This window comes from Lissotriton vulgaris, chromosome 10, assembly GCF_964263255.1.
Source record: "Lissotriton vulgaris chromosome 10, aLisVul1.2, whole genome shotgun sequence".
NCBI classification, from domain to species: domain Eukaryota; kingdom Metazoa; phylum Chordata; class Amphibia; order Caudata; family Salamandridae; genus Lissotriton; species Lissotriton vulgaris.
The window spans coordinates 637,531,728-637,554,007 of NC_141698.1; the positions used below are offsets into that span (position 1 = coordinate 637,531,728).

General features: G+C 48.1%; 1 protein-coding gene across 4 annotated transcripts in view; it reads left to right on the forward strand.

Annotated features, from left to right (window-relative positions):
• Positions 1–22,280, forward strand: part of DPP6 (dipeptidyl peptidase like 6) — a 2,152,278-nt gene that overhangs the window by 995,635 nt on the left and 1,134,363 nt on the right. For all 4 annotated transcript variants that reach the window (XM_086941474.1, XM_086941473.1, XM_086941476.1 and 1 more), the window contains exon 2: positions 4,579–4,693. In XM_086941474.1, the coding sequence (XP_086797600.1) occupies positions 4,579–4,693 (115 nt within the window). The remainder of the gene's footprint in view (positions 1–4,578; positions 4,694–22,280) is intronic.

The window sequence follows — 22,280 nt, forward strand, 5'->3', positions numbered from 1 at the left end:
CTTTCGGCAATGGTCTGATATGTTTCAAGTTTATCGGCAAGCAGTTTATTTTGACAACGCAAAAGAGTATGCGCATTTTGCAACTCAACACACTGTCCTTCCGTATCTTTAAATTGTTTCTGTAGTTGAACAAACTTCTCATGCAATATTCTGTATGCATTAAGAATAATCCACCCTCTGCGTCCTAAAATAGGAAGCTCATCACCTTTCATTATTGGCGCTTTCTGTAAGCATGAAATCACATCGGCAGGCTCCGCCTGCTCCAAGCATGAAGACCAATTTTCACTCAAACCAGTAGAATCAGCCCACTCACGGGCTAAAGCCTCATAAGGCGTAGACTCCCAGCCGGGAATCTGAATCGGTAATTTAAAAACCGACGGAGATTTTTTCGGAAACATATTAACACACAAAAAATTATATACACAATTATAAACAAAATGTTATACGTACAAGCCGAGCGCAAACCAACGAGATCAAAACAAAACAATGCACACAGGCTTCGTAAACAGTTCGTGACGCCAGATGTAATGGCTGGATTTTCTGTCTAGATGGGATCAGCCCCCAGGGGCCCCTGTGACCCAGCCAAAACGTACTCACCTTCCCTTCTTAGATCGTATTCACAATAAGTAGCTATACAGATAAATATACAGATTGCACCTAAGAATGGGGAATAACAATATACATATATGGATTTTCTACAATATCTTATTCACATCGGTTGGCCTCGCGGTCACTCTGACCCAGACCGTTCTACCCCAGGGCAGATCTGACACACAATCCGGCGTGTCTACACACGGGCCTGCAGAACCCAATGCTCCCTTTTCCAAATCGTTCGCGATCCTGCGAAACCTACACGACAGTGTCCCTCCTGTCGCTCTCATTTAGTTTTATACCACAATCCGGTGGCTTTACACGGCGGTGTCCCTCCCGCCGCTCTCATTAACGCCGCATATCAACGACGACCACATTCCTATGAAACATTATTGGGATGATATCTCAACAGTCTACTTAGGATAAAACTAAAATAATAACTTTGGATATGGATTCAGATTGTATAATGTACTCCGTACTCATAACATCAAAGGTCCACTCACTCCCTCTTTATTTGATAACTATTCGTCTGATCGGGATTTCTCATCCGTTCGTCTAAACAGTGCTCAACTAGGAGCATAATTTACCAAGATTGAAAACAAGCACCAGGTACACGATAATTCTATATGAATTAGGGCATTTATTAACCATAAACATAAATCACATTACTAGGCAGCATTACATTTGCACAAGAAATAAAAGAGAAAGATTAGGGTGCACGCACTATAAGAATCGGTCGGACTTCACCTGGTTAATGGGAAATCGGGACTCGGCAGTCATCTAGGCTCCTGTCTCGTCTCTGGGTCCTGGCTCGCCTTGCAGTCACCCTCAGCCGTCACAGGTACACGTCTGCACTGATAGGCTCAAACTCGTCTGCTCTCCCTCAGGACCTCGGAACCTTGCTGTTAATTAACTACCGTCTCTCTCTCTCTCTCTGGGTTAGTGCGCTCCGCGCCACTTCTCGTTCAGTCTATCTTCAGAGAGTTTCGGTCTTAAATCTTTCTCCGACTTCAAAGATGGCGACTTGTCCACCATGAAAGTGAATAATGGCAGAGATGCTAACGGCTAGATGCCGCCTACGGACTAACTGACTGAAAGACTAACACCTTCGCTAATATCAAAGCCCGTTCCTTCATGGAAATTCACGGCCAGTAACCTGCCGCCCACCAAATTCTTGTACCTCCCCGTACCAAGGACACTTTCCCAGCCGGCCGGCCTGAAGTTGTGTCTTCGGAGTGGAGAAAAATACATTCCTTCGATAAGGGTCAGCCTGAACCGGTTCTCTCCAAGTGAACAACAGCTTGAAAGTAAAACATCACTTTTAACCTAGAAAGCCTTCTCGAGCTACCAGGCAGAAAGCAAAATGGAGTCTGTCTCGCTTAAGGCCTACGGAGCCCATAATATACATAGCTCCATGAGAAACAGATCGGCATGTTAGCAAATGAGTAAATCATGACTAATACTTATATATCTAACCCCTCACTTAAATTCATAAGCCTTACTCTAAGGGAAATGGCACGAAAATGCCCTTATATCTGTAAGACAGGGCCCCTGTCTATCGGCCTAATCCCTATGCTATGAGGGTGATAGGCTGGAGTCACTCTCCATCATTCTCCTTCTCCAGAGAGCTGGCAAAAAGACAGCCATAACATAAAGTTAAGTCAGTATTTGTGGGAAAAGCTAAATATGATGGTTCACATGGTTACAGATTCATATGAAACAGATATTGTAAGAAATTGATGTATTAATTGGTATGAATGGTAATTCAACACCAGTAATAAAGTCACTAACCTGTTCGATCCAGGCCAAGATTTCAATAATTTAAACCTGAGCCCAACCCTTGTTAGCTGTGGCACAGAGCAGACAGGCTTAATTTACAGAAAATTTGTAAGGAATTCCGAAGTATAGAAACAGTTAAAAAGTCAAAAGCACAATTCAATTAAATCCCACTCCAAATAAAAAAAAATGGGAAACGCAATAAAAAGGCAAAAATCTAATTAGGGGAACTGGAGATATTATGTATTGTTTAATTTAAAGCAAAGAGAGCCTAGAAAAAGTGAATCAGTAGTTACTGTTTGCGGTTGACCTGGAACTAGGTGCAAATTCAAGCTAACCGTAGTTGATTGCAGATCAGATACACCAAGAGGGTTTGTCCCTAATCAAAGATTTTATGTTCTGACTTGATCTGTGAATTGGAAGTTGAAATCTTCTGGAGGTCCTAGATTGTAGGCTAGATTGTAGGCTGTATCCACCAATGTCTTCTCAGAGCTGGATAGCCGCTGCTTGAAGACCTGCTGAAGCAACTGGTTTTGGTGGGAAATGCTCAGAGTGGGGAAAATTTTTATTCGGTGGCTGACGAAGTCCCTGTGTGAAGCAGATATTTTTCACGCCCTTGCCCAGCAAGAATTCTACTTTAGGACTCTTTTTTTTTTAAGGTGCTCAAAATCCACAAACGAAGCATGCCAGAAGCTGTATGTGAAAAACTTGCATCAAAGTCAGACACCTTTGACACAAGGTCCTGCTGATGCTGAGAAGGTCCTGGAAATCCAAATAGTTTCCAAGTCCCAACTTCACAGAATTTCTGAAGAAGCTCCTCCTGGTTTCCTAGCACCTCAGGGATAGCATGTAGGGAGCTGGAATCACTTCAGAAGAGGCTACTACCAGGGACTAGTTCAGTTCCTGTTGCTACATGTCCAGCTGGCCACATCAGAAAAAAGGCCACCATGTAGCCACACAGGAGGTCAGTGAACGTACCCTTGGAGACTCTTCTTAGTCCTGTGAACAAGTGAACAAGTGGGAGCAAGTCCAGACCTTCAGGTCTCTACAAAGGTCTGAAAATGCAGGTTCAGACTTCTCCTGTCCTATTGCAGGCCCAAAGAGTAATACATGTCACATATAGTGGTTGAACCACTTCTCTAGTTTGTCCCAAACCTAAGTTAGCTAAATTAATATATAAACCAGTTTTCCTCTTAGGACAACCAGAAACTTCCACAGTCAAAATTGTTTTTGGGGGCTTGTCACATGGTCATATTAAATTTCTACAAACCCCACTTTTAAATTCTAGGCACCCTACCTTGTGTGCAGCAGGGCCTACGGAGGGATGGCCTAATATTAAATGGAAGTTTTTGTTGTCACACTAGCGGATGGCACAATAAGTGCTGCAGTCCACAGGTGACATTTAACTTCCCATGCCATGGGTGTACTATCTACACCAGATACTTTGCCAACCTGGAAAATTAAATCTAACAATTAGGAGTTAGCAAATTATGTCCAGTTTTAAGGGTCAGCACTCATACATTAGGGACCGGAGAGCAGTGGCTCAGTGCGCAGAGTTGAAAAACCAGCAGCATCAGTCTATAAAATGTAAAGTGACCATGCAAAAGGGGCACTTTCTCTCAAACTTTTTGTTGCAAGCATTTCAATCTCATAACTGTGCTTCCAAAATGTATTTAGTGTGCACACTAAAAATGAATAGCCTACAAAGTATTTCCATAGAACAAAACAATGCCAGAGCTTCCCAAGATAAGAGTATTAGGTCATTGGGTATTGCAGATGTGTAATCATTGCCAACAGTAGTTTTTGTCGAGGTTATAGGCTGCTAACCACAAAACTGTGCCACAAGTCAACAGGGAGATCTAATTTATCAGCTCATTTATGACAGAAATATTGGGGTTCAATAAGGGAGATGTTTTAGCTATAGCTTGAACAGCTACAGGCAACAAAATAAAAAAGCTCTCTAGGTTTCTAGTGCCACCAAAAAACCCTGAGAAGGGTGATGGACTTAAACACTTTCCTACAAGGCTGCTGGTTTCATAATGTGATGTAGGTTAGTGTGCTCTCTAGTGGTGGCATGGTATTTGGTCAGACTATATTTTGCATGGTGCCATTCTGCATATCGATAAATGTCTTTTGTGTTTATGTCTTTGAAAATGCAGCTCTGGTAAGTGACACTGATCGTAATCGACATTCTCTCTGGTTGTATTTCAGGAGCTGGTGGGGAGCAACCCTCCCCAACGGAATTGGAAAGGAATTGCAATCGCCTTGCTGGTTATTTTGGTTATCTGTTCCCTAATAGTCACATCAGTTATCCTCTTAACTCCAGGTAATGTAATTCAAATTCATGTATTCCAGTGTCATAATCAGAAAAAGTACGCTTCTAATATTGAAATAATGAATTGCCAAAGGGAGATTGATCAGTTATCGGTGCATGTCCAACTCAGTGAACCAGTGTTAATTCCTACAGACCGAAATTAGGAAAGCATTACAGACAAGTTTGATGATGCACTATATTCATAAATATTGTAAATATAGTCCTGGTTTCTGAAAGTATAGTATTTACTTTAGTACAATTTTCTGCCTTGCCATCAGTACAAAGTTCATTTGTTTGCCATTATTGTGCACACATGAGAGAGAATGAGAATTGTCAGCAAATTTATAGTCAAGTCTTTAAAGTGAGTGCTCAGATATATAAATGAAGAAAGATCTCTCACTTCTCCAGCAATTCATTAAAATTATTTCTTAATTTTTCTGTGTTCCCTCCAGTATTGTGTCAACTGTGTCTCATTATAGCACTGAGTAATCAGCACACTGTCAAATCTTGGTTTTCCTCTGCAATATTTTATTAACTCTGTAGCCGTCCAACTCTTAGTGATCAGTCTTTCCCTAAAATTCGTGAGTGACTGGCAGACCCACCATCCTCCAGTAATAATATTTTGCTAACTCACAGCAGTCAAATTCCTCTGTCTCCCCTTCTGTTACAATATTTTCTCATTTCACAGAGCCGCTAGTGACTTACACACTGTAAATTCTAACCTGAACCCCAGCGGTCGGATCACAGGCACAGCGTCTAACGCGTGCAAGGATTGTTAACAGCAGGACTTATGCCTGAAGGAATGTATCAACACGTGTAAGGAACAGTCTCTAAACTCTCTTGGAGCCCGACTCGGCCAACCTATAGACGGCGCAGATGTCTACCGTCTTTTAATGCTCTCACTCCACATTGTCCTGATGAAGACCCCAACATGAGGCAGCAATCACCCTTCTAGCGTACTTCGGGGGTCGAAACGTAGACTATGCCACTCCAGCACACCATAGGATACAAAGAAATTGATTGTTTTAACCTATGTTTGATGCAATGTTGGAACCTTGGATATGCTGATTGTAAAGGCGTTTTGGATTTTAACGTGATGTTCTAAACCAGTCACACCACCTTTACCCGGTCCCTCACAACCCTCACACTTTCCCTTCCCTTTCTATTGAGAGCACTCCTAAATGTAATGCTTATATAATTGCATTTAAAGTACCTCTGTGTGTTTCACAGTACATGATATAAGTCAACACCTCGCAAATAATATCATTGCGTCAATACCGACTATGCACCAATAAATGCATAGGAAGAAAAATTTTCAAAAATTCTCAAAAAATGATTTATTGTTTCAATGTGAATGTATTATTGATAAATGATTATGTGGTGAGTGTCAGATCTATATGACACAGTTTATATACAGTACATGAGTTGCATATGAACTCGGACCATTGCTCTTTCATATTGACATTTGGACCCCGGTCCTGGAGTTCTCAGGGTCTACCCCTTTACTACTCCTTCCATCCTTGGGTACAGCGGCGAGCCTCGGGCGACCTCATTGCGAGGCCCACTTGACTGGGCTGGCCTACAGCCATTGGGAACAGCGAGGGCGGGCCTAGAGTGACCTTGTGAAGGTGAGCGGGACCTGGCGGAGCCAACACTCAGGATACGCCTGTTCGGGGACAGCTGCGCAGTGGACCCCGCATTTCCACGGAGGACCAGCTTGCCTATCACCCTTGCAGCTAGTACTGTCGGGCGGCGACACTGCGGCTGGGGCAGCTCGACCCACCCTACGTGCCCCTTCTGCTCTACTAGACATTGAGGCTGCAGCGCAGATAGAGAGGGTGCAGCTGGCATCTGGAAACTCTTTGCGGGAGCCGGAGTCTTTTTTTCAGAGATCTTGGCGACTGACTGGGGGCTTAGCTAGGCCCTTGCCTACAGACATTGATTCTAGCTGAGTGACCATCCCGCCCCTGGTTTATTATGTGAGACGCCACTGTTGTGAGAGCCTTTCTTGTGTTGCCAGGGCTAGCAGCCAAAGCGAAGGGACTAGATCGGTCGTTGGAATGTGGTTAGTGGCGAGGGCGCTTTCCCCACGGCCTTGGTTTAGAAACATCACCAAGGAGTGCTGGGTGCTGTGGATAGGCGCAACTAGAGCTACCTTATCTCCGGCCAGCTGCCTGGCCATTCTACATGGCGACCTCCAGAAACCGGAAAGACAGGTCCGTCAAAGACTTATTTCTCAAATCTGGCCCTGGGGGAGCAGACACTATGTCATGGGTGGATGGGGCCGTGGTCCGGCAGGACCCGACGGAGGTAGATGGACCTGTCACGCGCACCGTCCTGGAGTCGCTCTTTGCAGGTCTGACCAGGGAATTTCACGCCATGAAAAGAGACCTTACGACAGAGATCCAGGAGATGCGCAATGATATTGACTTTGTGGAGGACGTGTAGATGACTTGGAGAACCAGACGGCGGCCAGGGACGAAGAGGTGTCTCAGCTTCAGCAGGAGGTGCTCCGCCTACGTGAACAACATTTAGATTTTCAGTCCCACACAGAAGACCTGGAGAACCGCTCTCGTTGAAACAACATCCGGATAAGTGCGGTTCTGCAAGGATTGGAAGCTCCTTATATAGAGGCATTTATCATAGACCTGTTGCGCCACATATTAGGAGGGCCCCCTGACCTGGAGATCCGTCTGGATCGCACGCACCGAGTGGGCCTCAGGAGATCAGCGATGGCTCCGCCGCCTGACATTTTGACATGTGTTCATGATTTTAAGCTTAAGGAGCGCATTCTGCGCGAGGCACGGTCTAAGCATCCTATCGAATTCCGCTCATGCAAACCGCTCCTCTTCCCAAGACCTAGCTGCCTCTACTCTTCAGAAACGTCGCGATTTCTGGCCTATCATCACATTTCTTCGCTCTAAAGATGTTGCATACTCCTGGGGGCACCCATTCCGGCTCATTTTCAAATGGGAAGGTAAACTTTGCCAAGTCTTCTCTGTGGAAGAAGCGTCCTCTCTCTTGCGCATCCCGGGGGCAGCGCACAACAGTTCTGAGAAGCACGCCAGCCCCGCTCGATGAGAGGACAACGGCCGATGGTCGAGAGTGGGGGCTCACTGCCGGTCTCTCGCCCAAACACAGAGGATATGGCCAAGGAACGCTCAGCGGTTCTCCGATCTTTATCAGAGGACTGCATCCTCACTTCTGCTGACTGATATGGGCACTTTTCTTTTTGCATGTCACCCACCTTTGCTTCTTTTGTCCAGCTTTCCGGTGGGACCACTCCAGCTGTTTGGGCTGGATCCTGGTTGGGAGGGAGCGGCGGGGACTCCTGCTATCCATCTCACGTCTCACCGCAGGCGTTTCGCCTGGGACTTTTGTGAACTCTACTTATGACAGTTATTCTTGTTTTGTTAGTTCGGGGTATTTTTTTTATGATGTTTCTTTTTTTTATGGGGTTCTCTCCTCCTCCCCCGCTGTTGGTACAAGCTCACCTCCTAGGCCCCTTTACTTGTCCTAGAGTCTTCAGACGACTGCTGTTAGCTGCTGCAACCTTAGATTCCCGCCCGCATAGTCACTGATATCCACATTGTGTCCTGAAATGTGAAAGACCTTAACAGCCCTACCAAACGAAAAGCATTGCTGTCTTACTTTGAGCGCTCTGACGCCCATGTATGTTTAATTCAAGAGACACACCTCCTCGCGGCCGATACCCACCATCTTCGATCACGGGCATTTCCGATTCAAATGTTCCCATCCGCTACTTCTAAAACTGCAGGGGTTGCCCTCTTGGTTTCCTCTAAGCATGGGCGAATTTTGCGAATCTCGCGTTCGCGAATTTTGCGGATTTGCGAACTCGCAATCCGCAAAATCCGCGAATTCTCGCGAATTTGCGGATTTTTTTTTTTTGTGTTTGCGCGGGTTTCTGCCAGTTCGCGAGGGTTTTGTACACTTTCGTAAATTGCGAACTTACCTGTCGGGTCGCAAGTTTCGCGAACTTGTTGTTTCTACGTGTCCAGCCTGTTTGGGACACTCTTCTTCACCACTGCCACTCTCTGTCACCACTGCCACTCTCTGACTACTCATGCCACCCTCTGGCCCACCCATGCCACCCTCTGTTTCATCACAGCACCCTCTGGTTGTCCAGTCAGTGTACATTATTGTGGCAACGCAAGCACACCTTCCCTGCCTCAAGTGACCTGAATTAATTTGGGGCTGATTAATGTGTCACAGAATATTTTTTTAGCTGGCACCTGCTTCCTTAGTGCTTCCTGATTAGTGATCTTTTGCACTTGCTAAGTGCTTTCATTGTTGCAAAATTAGTTACAACACCTGCCCTGCCCCAACTGACAATAATGAATTAGGGGCTGATTAATGGATTTGAACTTCCAGCCTGGCTCCTGCTTGTCTCCCTTAGCTGTAATTCAGGACCTTTGTGGCATATGTGTAACTATTCTGAGGTTCAGAGCAGGGTCACATAATAGTTGCAACTGGCAACTGAACTCTGGAGGGGCCCCTCAGGATGCACTACAGGAAATGGCTACTAATGATGAGCCTGAACTTTTGAACCTGGTAAGTAGTTTCAGTTTTGCTAAGATCGTATTTCTGCAATTTTGCACTTATTCGCGGGGCGCGAAGTTGTACTGGGAAGCCGCGAACTCACGCGAACAGTGCGAGCAGTGCGAGCAAAATCCGCTGCTCGCGGATTTGCGGATTTTGCGGGAGATTCGCGAATCTCGCGGATTGCGAATTTACCGAAAATCCGCAAAATCCGCGAGCGAAACGGATTTTCCGCCCATGCTTAGTTTCCTCCCGTTTTCCAGGACGTGTAGGTTGCAAACAGGCTGAAATCAAAGGGAGGTTTCTCGCCTATACATTTACTTTAGACACGTACACGTTTGTACTGGCCTCAGTTTACGTTCCCAATAGTGGCCAGGAGGGTTTCATTAAGACGGTCATTCAGAACATCACAGGTTTGCCGGACCGGACAGTCTTGTTGGGAGGGGACTTTAACATGGTCTTGGACGGGGACATGGACCGATCAGGGCAGTGATGGGGTCAGTCAGGGACCTTGTCCAATGCTGGAAAGCGCTTCTTGAACGATGCCAGGCTCACTGACATTTGGATACATAAACACCTTAACACTAGGGCTTACACGTTGTACTCACACCCACACAAAACTTACAATCGCATTGACTACCTCTTTACTTCTGACCTGCTAACATAGCGCGCTAGCGTGGTTGAGATTCTCCCCTACCCATTGTCTGACCATTCCGCTCTGCGACTCTCTCTGTCCTTTCCCCCAAGGCATGTTACTCAACGCTTTTGGCATCTGCGGGAGACCATGCTCCAGCGTCCTTCGTTAGGGAGACATATCGAGGGAAGCATGGCAGATTACCTAGCTTTAAATGACACACCAGACGTTTCTATGACAACCCTTTGGGAAGAGATAAAGGCGGTCCGTAGGGGGGTTTTCATTGGCATCGCTTCAGCTGACAATAAAGACAGAAGAGAGAAGCGTGCGCACCTGATGGCTAAGGTAGCAGAGCTGGAACGTATTCACCAGCGAATGGGAGTGCCGAGGGTCTGGTGACAGTTGAAGACAGCTCGGGCACAACTCGCTGGGTTAGATGTTGATCGGGCGGAGTATGCAGATTTACGCCTTAAGCATGCCTTCTATGTAGGGGGCGATCGATATGGGCGCCTCCTCGCAAATCGCCTCTGTGCCCAGCGACAAGCGTAAAAGGTGACAGTGATACAGGACTCTGGAGCGCGGGAATGCAGCGAAGACGCGATGATTGTCATAGCTTTTAAGCAATTTTTTGCATCATTATACTTGGCTCAGGTATTGCCTGACACTGAACCATCTCGGTATCTACGGAGAGCGGCCACCTCCTCACTACTACCGTCCCACGCAGTGGAACTGGAAGCCCCCATCCGAGTTGAGGAGGTTATCTCTGCGATTGCCCGTCTTAAGCATAGCAAATCTCCGAGCCTCGATGGGTTCTCTTCAGGTTTTTATAAGAAATACTGTGGAAAGCTGGCCCCTATTCTTACACGTGTTTTTAATTCCATAGGATCAACAGAGTCCTCTCCCTTCCCTTCCTCTATGTTAGAAGCCTTAATAACCGTAATACCTAAGCCTGGGAAGGATCACTGTTTCTGTGGCTCGTACCGTCCTATATCACTTCTTAACGTGGACTTAAAGATATTTACCGGCATCTTAGCGACCCGACTTTCCAAATTCCTCCCCGGCCTGATAGATCCGGATCAATCAGGTTTTGTCCCTGGACGACAATGCGCGGATAATACTAAACGACTTCTTCATCTGATGGATCGCTCCGAGCGCTTCCCGGCGGAACGCATGATCCTTTCTGTCGACGCCGAGAAGTCGTTTGACAGGGTTCATTAACCGTATCTCTGAGCAACCTTGCTTCATTTTGGCCTTCCAGAGCGTTTCACAGCCTGGATTTTCCAGTGCTATGCGAACCTTACAGCGACAGTACGGGTGAATGGGGTGGCATCAGCGGCCTTTCCAATACGTAGGGGGACTAGGCGGTGCTGTCCGCTGTCGCCGCTGCTTTTTGCCCTGTTTATGGAGCCCCTAGCCCATCGATCCGAAGGGTGTTCTTTAGAGAGTCTGAGCACAAACTTTGTCTTTATGCCGACGATGTGGTGGCGACCTTGGAGCGTCCTCGAGAATCCCTCCCGGCTTTCCTGGACGAATTAGCTCAATTCGCCCTGGCATCTGGCTTTCAGATAAATGTGCATAAGTCGCAAGCTCTTAGCTTGTCCCTAGAGCCGGAGACGCTGGTGCTCCTTCAGCGGGACTTTCAGATTCAGTGGGTCCAGGACGCCATCACATATCTGGGCCTCCGGGTGGCCCCCACCGTTTCTCTCACCACACAAATAAACTACTCACTCCTCTTGAAACTAGTATGAGCCTCACTCCGTCAATGAAGGCCTCACTCCCTCTCATGGCTAGGACGCATAGCCGCGGTGAAGATGGTGCTGTTGCCTCAAATTCTTTACCTCTTTCACACATTTCCGCTGAAGCCCCCCTCCAGGGTCCTACGAACCCTGCAGAGGGACATAGAGCGATTTATTTGGTGGGACCAAAGGGCTCGGATGCGCCGCAATCTCGCTTACAGAGATACGTTGGAGGGAGCTCTAGGGATACCAGACTTTTTGGTGTACTGGCGGGTGGCTCAGTTACAGGCATTGGTAGAATGGTCTCGATTTAGTCCGAGAAACATTGGTTATTCATGGACAGAGCTCTTGTGGCTCGCACTCTTTGGGGGGGCCCCATTTCTTCACCGTCAGAGTCGACATCGCAGTTTATATTTATCAGAGGTGACCCGGCCCATTATGGCAGCTTGGGACAGGACTGCGACTGCTAGAGGCCTTACAACATTTCCGTTCCCCATCACGCCCATTGTGAAGAACCCAGACTTTACACCTGGCCTTGACTATAGAGATTTTCATCATTGGACGACGGACGCTACTCGATCCATCCAGCATTTCTTTGATCTTTCTGGCCTTTGCCAGTTTGAGAAGTTCCGCACCGATTTGGGCTTCCCGAAACGGAGCGATATCATTATTTCCAGATTAGACATTGGGTGCTGCAGGAGGGGGTGCGGGAGGGTGCGGAGCGGTTACTAAATCCGTTTGAGAGGTGGTTAATCTCGAGGTACAGTGATGCATGCCTGACTTCAGACCTGTACAAATTCATGAGGGCCCCCCCCAGACAATGCGAAAACCTCAGGCAATTGAGGTGGGAGGGTGAACTGGGAAGGGAACGCTCCTCGAAGGAATGGAAAGACATTCACCATCTGGCCCGTCGCACGGCTCGCAATGTGGCGTCCATTGAAACGGCCACCAAATTGGCCACTTACTGGTACTTGATGCCTGTACGACTCCATAGGAGCAATCCCTCACGTAGCCCATTATGCTGAAGAGGCTGCGGCGCACCGGGTACTCTTACTCACTTGCTCTGGAATTGCCCTTCCCTGGGGACATATTGGTCACAAATACTAGACGAGATCGACTCCCACTTCGATACACAGATCCCGAGATTCCCAGCCTATATCCTTCTCAGCCTTCCAAACGCCATCAACTTCCCGCTCCACTCTCGGAGATGCAAACAAATGGCCCTGACTTTAGGAGCAGCAGTACAGAACGTCCTAACACACTGGGACTCCACTGTACTTCCCACTCGACTAGGCTGGTTACACAAATTGTGGTTCATCCTGGGGATGGAAAAGATTTCTCTTTCCCTGACTAACCCAGGGGACTCTTTCCACGAACTCTAGGTCCCTCTTGTAGCACTTTTGACATCTGAGTTTACAGAGCTCACATGTCCCATAAAAACCTTAGATTATTACGTTTGACAGACCCCCCATTGGCGCCCACTCCTGACACACTTGATCCTTAGCTGTTCTGGGGCCTACATATTGGGCTCCACTATCCCTATTGCGCGGGTTCACCCTTTGAGGAGGAGGAGAGGGGAGGGGGAGGGGCAGAATCAGAGGGGGGTTTTGTATTCAGGTTTATTGTTCCCTTTGCCAATTGCACAATACTACCATGCCGGGTTGTTATCCAATGATTGTGGAGCACACTGGCTCATTTGTTCTTTTGTGGAAATCAATAAAAGACATCTTAAACCAAAAAACATACAAAGGTTTTCCATTTCCCTACTCTTGCGATGTAATTCATACTGCTCTTTCACTGTCCACCCTGACCACAAGGTGGCCACTCTAGGTTAATCTGTAAGCATATAAGGTGACACTGTAATAGACTTTAGTCTGGGTTTATTTATTTGCATATTATTAGGAATTCAATTAGTGCCTGCATACACCCAACAACACTTACCTTATTTGCAGATAGTTATGTAGAGTGAAATAGTGTATTTTGTGTAGAAATAGCAGGAAATGTATTCATGTTTTAATATTGCTGCATCCATTACCCTTTGCACTTTGGATCACTGATTTGCCACAGTTTGTGCTATGGGCCTCCACACTCATGGTGGAGGACCCACAGTCGTGGGGGAGGCTCCGCACTCGTGGTGGAATCTCTGCAATGACAATTCTCATTGTGGAGATTCCACCACAAGTGCAGAGCTTCCCCCATGACTGCGGGGCCTCCACTACAAGTACCGAGGCCATTTGTGAATCAGGCATTATGTTTTTGATGCCAATCACTGTGAAAAATACATTTTTGGACACAAAAAACCTGTAACCAATTGGGTTGTTGATTGACAGCCCTGTTGTTGGCTTTCAGCCCTGGTCAAGCAGCAACCACTATCGTTGTCATGGTGAGGCCCAAACCTAAATGAACCTCTTCTCAAACTTCTAGTAGCTTGGCACAGAGCAGTCAGGCTTAATTCAGATGCAATGTGTAAATAATTTTGTGCAACACAAAAAGAATCCAAAACCTGATTACAAAATTAGAGTATTTCTTTTTATTAATAACAGAAGACCAACATGAGAAAAATCTACTCAGTAGAACAGGAGATATGCAATTTTAAAGGTTTCAGTAAAAATAGCATCAAAAAGCACAAAGCGCCAAATGATATTATCTGGTCGTGCCGGACTGGGACAAAGTCAGAAGTTCAGGCTGATTGCGATGGAGCAGATTCTGGCTACAGGGACCCAGTTAGGCCAGCTGAACAAAGTACATTAAATCCTGGTTTGGATATCGTTTTGAGGGTCCGCATCGAATATGCATCATGCAGCTTAGGTTGGGGCAATGCTTTGGTGCTGAGGAGCTGTGATGCAGAGTATGGCATCATCAACGAGGGATGAGAGGAGCTGTAATGCAGAGGCGACGAGTAGCAGCCATTCCAATGAGGCAGCAATCGTTGATGCAAAGCGGGTCTTTGCCACAGAGAAGATCCATTCAGCTGTGACAATGCATCGGTTCTGTTCAGTGTTTTGTAGTGCAGCAGGAAAGATGCATCAGGTACACAGGCCACACAGAGGCTTGCGGAATACCGTAGACCCACTTCCAAGAGTCCAGGACAGGGGTAGCATCACTTGTCAGGATAGACTCACAGATGACAGAGTCCAGGTGCTGGGCTCAAGGTTGTAGGAGCCTTCTGTCCCTGAGGCACAAGTGACAAGACCAGCCAACTAGCCCTGGAGTCACTCTGGGATCATGGGTTCAGCAGATGCATGTCCAGTCCTTCTCACCCAGGCACAAGGGCAGCAGGTCAGCACAGCAGGGCAGTAGTCCTTCAGAGCAGTAGTCTAGCATAGTGACAGTCTTTTCAAAAGCACAGCAGTCCTTTTTCCTGGCAGAGTACCCACAGGTCAGTAAGAGTATTGAAGAGATGTTGTCTGGTGTCCAATATTTATACCTGGGTCTTCCGTTGAAGTGAGAGAAGCTTCTAGAAGTTTCCCTTTGAAGTCCTCAGGTCTCCCTGTCCTGTCTCCATACTAACTGCATGGTGTAGGCAGACCTTTGTGTGGAGGCAGGACGCAGCCTATTCAAGTGTGAAAAGGACTGTGCCCAGCTCCACTCTACATTCCTGCCAGTGATGGCCAATCCAGGAACACCTAAGCACTCTATTGTGTGTGGCTGTTTAGGAGAAATACACAAAACCCAACTGTCAACTTCACCCAGTCATGTGACCCAGAGACAGTCTGAAGGCACTGAATGGCTAAGGCTGAAAATGCAAACTTTCTAAAAATTGCATTTTTAGATTTGCAAGTTAAAGTCCAACTTCACCACAGGACAGGATTTTTCTTTACAATTCCAAAGACACCAAACATGAACTGGTTTCCTGCTTCCATTTGGAAACTGCAACTTATTAAAGGTAATAAGGTAACTTCAATCTAATCCTATGGCCTTGTAGTAGTGAAAAACAATATGAAATGTTTTTGACTACCAGGACACGTAACACTTAAACGTACATGGTTTCCTTTTTAAATACATTGCACCCTGCCATCTGAGTTGCCGTTCCCACCTCAGGGGTGACTGACATGTACTAAAAAGGAAGGTTTGGGCCTGGCAAAAGGTTTTTCTCCCAGGTCAAAATGGCAGTTTGCAACTGCACACACAGGCTGCAATGGTCGGCCTGAGACCTGTTTGAAATGCTAATGAAGTTGGAGGCATGACCAGTGCTGTATGCCCACCAGTTGCATTTAATTTACGGGCCTAGGGGCAAAAGTAGTTGCACTTTACTAGGGACTTACTAGTAAATTAAATATGCCAAATGGGTATTAGCCAATTCAACCATGTTTTAAGAAGAGATTGCAAACACTTTAGCACTAGTTGGCAGTGGTAAAGTGCACAGAGTCCTAAAGCCATCAAAAATGAAGTCAGCACAATGTAGGATTTAAGGCAACAAGATAGCAGGTAAACTATGCCAATGATGAAAGGTCTGATCCAACCCAAGACCTTTGTGCCATATTTGGACTTGATTTTGCAACCATCAGGACCATTATCCATGGAAATTCTAAATTTGATGTTTTATAATCTATCAAACTGAGCACATTGTTGATTATAAAAGAGATACTCAGGGATCATTATATTGTTTCTACTGCAGGATGTAGTGATTAAAATTGTTTGGTACCGTATTATGGACTAATCTCTCTAGCACAGGCTGTGCATTCTCTCCCCTTTGGAAATTCAAGTCTTCCCTCCAAAACCGCACTGTTTAATTGAAATACTGAATTGTTGACCTTCACCATCTAGTGCCATGCTGTTTCTGAAGCTAACCACCAAATTTCCAACCTTTTCTCCTGCAACTAAGTGTCATATCAAGAACAAATATGTGTGTGATGCGACTGTATGCATCGTATTTTCTTTCTTTCATTACATAACAGCACTATATAGCACTTCCTGGGTATCAATAATCAAAAAGGTAAAGTGCTAGCAAGGAGATCATTTACAGAATATTCGTGCAAGCTTTCAAACAGTAATAAACCAACATACATGTGAACATGATTTGACAATCAAATTAGTCGGAACAAAGAAAAGGGAAAACAGGTGTGCAGAAAGAGAACCTGCCATATATTAATCATGTACATTCAATTTAATGTCCATTATCATAGATTAATGCATGTAAGAGTCCACTCTCATATTTACTGGAATAAGTCCTTTGTGTGAATCCATCAATCCAGGGCTTCAATATTTATCAAAAGAGAAGAGGCACAGCGTTGACGTTTCTGTCTCTGGTGTCACAAGCTCGTGAGCCCATCATCATGACCATGAGTATTAATGGGCTTTCATAACAACCCACAATAGGGGGGGGCGGAGCTAGCCGGCAAGCGAAATGGCTGCCTAGTCCCACAGCTCCTCCATGCATTAACGTAATTATCCTGCAAGATCCTTCTCCAGCAGCGTCAATCAGCCGATTCTGGGCCCTATCAACTCCCTAACAAGTGAGGACTGTGCGGAGACTCCGGCGGCGCCAAGAAACGGGAGACGCGGCTAAGCGAGGCAGCGCTCGCGTCTCCGAGGGACCAGGCCGTGATGCAGCGGGCTCGAGTGGTCGCGGTGCCCAGCCGGCGTAGCGTGATGTGCGGCTACGGGCTCCGCCGGTGGCCGGTCCAGCGGCCCCTCCCCCTGCCCGTGTGTGCGGAGCATACTTAGGAGAGACTGCGACCTTCTGCCACAGCTCCGGTGCTGCGACCCTTCGTAGCCGGACCCCGGCGGGCCGCCCCTGAGCCTGTGGGCCGTCGAGGGGAAGCGGAGGGAGGCCATGGCCCCCCCTTGAGGCGACGGAGGTGCGGAGACCTGACACTGGTAGCCTTTAAGGGACTTATTGGGGGCGGTTGCCATCGGGGACCGCTCTGGGGACTGCTGCCCTGGTGGACTCGTGGGGCGAGGTGATCGGCCCCCTGGAGAGCTTCGCGCCATTTCCTCGCAGTACACGCTTGGTGCAACGCGGTTCGAAGCCATTGGGCAGACGACCGAGCCAGCGCGCACGGAAGGTGGGGAGCCCCCATGGTTGAACTAACGCAAGACACCCGGCCGGCTGAGCGGCGCTTGGGGCCCTCCATTTCATCCCCCCTTTTCTTTTGGCCGGGCTGCTGCTTGGGACTTTAGCTCTCTCCACATGGGAGCGGGGACACATACCCGGTGGCTCTGACCGGTAGCTTCACTCAGACCATGAGGTGCAGCGGAGGGAGAGTGGGCCTGGTGTTTTTTTTCTATTTGCCTCCCCCAGAAGGTTGACTGGAGGTGCGGAGGTGTACTCATGTGCTAAGGCCCTGCATTTAACAGCACTGTCTACTGCCTCGGGAGCCCCACACTCTATTGTAAACTGCTGACGATCGCTGAGGTGCAATGGGCAAGGGGGATCGGACCCAAAGCAAGCTGCCCTTCTCGCAGAAACGGCTGCTCCAGCAAAGCCCGGCCATGGAGGATGGCCCTACGACACGTGCGGAGGAGGCTTGGAACGTTGATTCGGACATAAAAACCATGCTGCTCTCTATGGAACAAGGAATACAGACTAGCATCTCGGCCCTGGGGTCCAAAATAGACGCCATGTCGTATAGAATGGACCGGATGGCGGAACGACTAGATAAGCACGCAGAGAGACACGATATGGCAGAAAGAAGGATGACGGAGGTAGAGGAGGCACAAACGGACCTGGACATGGCGCAGAAAAAAATGGAGAGGATGATGCAGGCCCTGAGTGATAAGACTGAGGATTTGGAGGCGCGCTCTCGATGCTGCAATCTACGTATTACGGGCCTTCCGGAGAGCACATCCACTGGTCCTATGGAACGATTTGTGGAGCAACTACTCACTAAGCTATTGGGAGACGGAGTGTTTTCAGCCATGTTCACAGTTGAGAGGGCGCACAGATCGTTGGCCCCGCGGCCGCAACCTGGTGCGCCACCGCTCCCTATTATAGCGAAGCTCCTCAACTACAGGGATATAGACACTGCGCTCCGCCTGGCGAGATCCAAACAGCACCTGCAATATGAAGGGTCCGCCATCTCGCTGTATCCTGACTTCACAGCAAAGGTTCAGCAGGAGCGGAAACAGTTTATCCCCCACAAGAAGCATCTCCGTGAGATGGGCCTGGACTATGCCTTACTATACCCAGCTAAACTGCGCGTCAACAAGGGGGGGCACTCTCATATCTTCACGGATCCAAAGGCACTACAACAGGCTATGAAGAGGTGGGCGAAGGAACAGAAAACGAACTCTGAAAAGAACCCCGAGGACGAAGAGGCCGATAGCCGACTGGACAATCAGGACTGATCACTGTCTTCGATGGCTTGCTTCCCATGAGTCCGGCGTGGATACTCCGGGACGGAGGCGTGCTGCTTTCTTCCTGGAGGAGAGTTGGGACGTTTGATGCCTCATGTGAACATTGCAGGTTGCACAGATAAGTGATATTGACGAGGGGTGTGCGGGGCGGGGGGGACCGCTCTAATGGTGGTTTGTTACTCGTTTGATCCGGGTGCACGCTGGGCCTACTTGCTTGACCCTTGATGGCGATAGGCCTGGAACTGGGTACCTTGTCCGGAGGTAGCCTTGTGCACGATCTGGTAGGGCGAAGCGCGTAACAGACAATCTTTATAGTTATGACTGCTGCGTTACTCCTGGGTATTGTGCATGGCGGGAGCGGGTGGAGGGTCACACAAGAGTTCTGAGACGTAGGCAGAGACTATGTCACTTGGCTACCTGCTGCCCCGCTCGTTAAGCACACTGTTGTGGTGGTTGAACCTAGTTGGGGTGGGTCTGTTGGGGTGTGGGGTGGGCGAGCTACTGTCGGACCGGGTTGGGTCTGCTGTGGGTGGGGGGCTGGATTGTCTTGATGTGGATGAGGAACTGGAGCATGTTGCTATGGTGGTTAATGTATTTGGGAGAGAGGGGAGGGGTAGGGAGAGCGAAAGGGGAGGGATTGTTCACAAAATGTTCGCTGTACCATTCAGATGACTCAAGAGATGTTGGTGGCATTGTAGCAGTGTACTATTGTATTGCCCTATGTCAATTCCGATGGCGGACGCCCGGGTAACGGCCTCGGCCGATTCTGCTGATACCTTACGAGTGTTAACCTGGAATGTTAGGGGTCTTAATGATCACAGGAAGTTGAGGAAGGTACTCCCTTATCTACAGAGACACCATGTAGATCTGGCTCTGATTCAAGAAACCTATTTACCACTCACAAGCAAGATACTGCAGCACAGGGGCCTATTGGGTAACTCCACCGCAGCGGGCTACACTACACATTCTAGGGGCGTATTGATATGGGTGAACCCGCGCTCCAAGCTGGTCCTGCGGCTGCTTAAAGTGGACCCTGAGGGCCGTTATCTCATTTCGAGGTGCGAAGGAAAGGGACATGATCTAATTGTAGTTAAAGTGTATGGCCCAAATTTTGACTCCCCTGACTTCTATGCCCGGTTGGCCCTGTGTTGTAGAACGTATGCCTCGGCACACATGCTCTGGTGGAGGGACTTTAACCTGGTGCTAGACCCCGAATTGGACAGGTCTTCTGGCCCTGCGAGGAAGCCAGCTGCAGTGGCAGTGACTCTTACAGCTGAGCTGCTGACTCTAGATTTGGTCGATGTGTGGAGGAGCAGGAATGTGGGCAGGGGTGGGTACACACACTTCTCTTCCTTTCATGACATCCACACCAGGATTGACTATTGGTTGGCCTCTCATTCCATCACTAATCAAATTGTGGCGTGCACTGTACTCGCGCGAACATTGTCTGACCACTAGCCGATACTGTTGGTTTTAGAGACGCCGAATCGTAGGATCCCCCCATTCACCTGGCGCTTCCCGCCGTATGCCCTGCTGGATGACACTTTCAGGGGGGAGATGGCGGAGGAGATTGACCTCTTCTTTGAGAAGAATTTGGGCTCTGTGGAAAACTTCCACACAATCTGGGAAGCGTTCAAGGTCTTCATTCGCGGGATAGCTATGGCCAAGCACTCCAGCGTCTTAAAGGCCATACAACAGCGGCTCCATGCCCTGGAGTCTCAGTTGGCTGTCCTGGAGGCGCAACTCTTGCGGTAATACACAAAATTGTAAATAGCCTTGAGAAAGCCCTGGCGCAATTCGCCACAGGGGCAAAACACGTGTCGGCTGTCCACGTCTGTATCATCACAAATAAAGAGTTATTTTTTCTACAAAGAATTGGTTACTTTGATCTTCTTCATTTAAAAAGGACTGAGCCTAAGGATTTTAAAATGTAACGCTCCACACACTCATCATCCCCTCTAAAGATTTTGTTGTTTGAAAACTCAAGAGGTCCAGAGTTTTCTTGAGTGTGTTAGCATCAACAAACAAACAGTGAAAACTAATGTGGACTTGGTCTCCTTTCGTGGACCACCTCCCCTCTGCAAAAAAAAGCAACTCTTGACGGACCCTGACCCCACTGTGACTGACGGGCTTCGATCTCTGGTCTCGGAATTTAATGAGGAGGCGGACTGGGAGGTCTGCTTCATGGGGAAATACGCCTCGGCTAGGACTTACCGAGAGAGTGAACGCCCTAGCTCGCTGTTAGCCAGAATACTGCATGATGAAAAAAGAACCCCTAGACTGACGGAACTCGACGCCCCGGGAGGGACCACGGTCTCGACAGACGAGGACATTATCTCTGCTTTTCGTGACTATTACTCTGACTTGTACACTACCAAAACAAAAGATCTGGAAACTGACATGGACGACTACCTAGAACATATACAACTACCGTTTCTGGCGCAATCGGACAGGGAGTTGCTCATGTCACCCATACAAGCGGACGAGCTCTCTGAGGCCCTGGCTACCATGCGGGTCCACAGCGCTCCAGGGGTGGACGGTCTGACAGTGGGGTTTTACAAAGCTTTCAAAGACAAACTCATTCCACACTTGCTGTCCTTATTTGATGAGATATGCGAGGAGGGCAGCATGCCAAGCACAATGAGGGAAGCCCTGTTAGTTACCATCTTAAAGCCGGGCAAACACCCCAATGTTTGCAGCTCGTACAGGCCAATATCCCTCTTAAACATGGATTGTAAACTTTTTGCCAAAGTCCTAGCCACGCGGCTGTCCCTTATTGCACCGGAGATAGTGGCCCCAGAACAGTCCGGCTTTGTACCGGGACGGAACTTGTCCTATAATATATGAACGGTGCTGGGTACGATGCAACATGTGCGTCAGGACGCAAAAGCGGTAGCCATTTTCCTGGACATGGAGAAGGCGTTCGACTCCGTCGAATGGCCATTCATGCTAAGGGTCTTACGTCGTATGGGGCTGGGAGAGCAGTTCTTACAAATGATAGGCGCGCTGTATTGGAGACTGGTGGCTAGGGTGCGACTGGGGGATCGGGTTTCAGACCCCTTTACTATCAGCAGAGGAACAAGACAGGGCTGCCCCCTGTCCCCCCTGCTATACGCCCTTGTGGCGGAACAACTCACGTGCGCACTGCGAGAGTACCACTGGTACCGAGGGGTTAGCTTCCCGTCCTACAAAATAGTCATCTCGACATACGCGGATGATACGTTGCTTTATGTGCGTAACCCAGAATCAAACCTTGCCCCAGTTCTCAGAGAGGTAGTGCGTTTTGGTGCCCTCTCGGGTCTGAAAGTGAATTGGGAGAAATCAGTGGTGTTCCCCCTGACCCCGGTGACGGATCGCTTTGAAATGGACT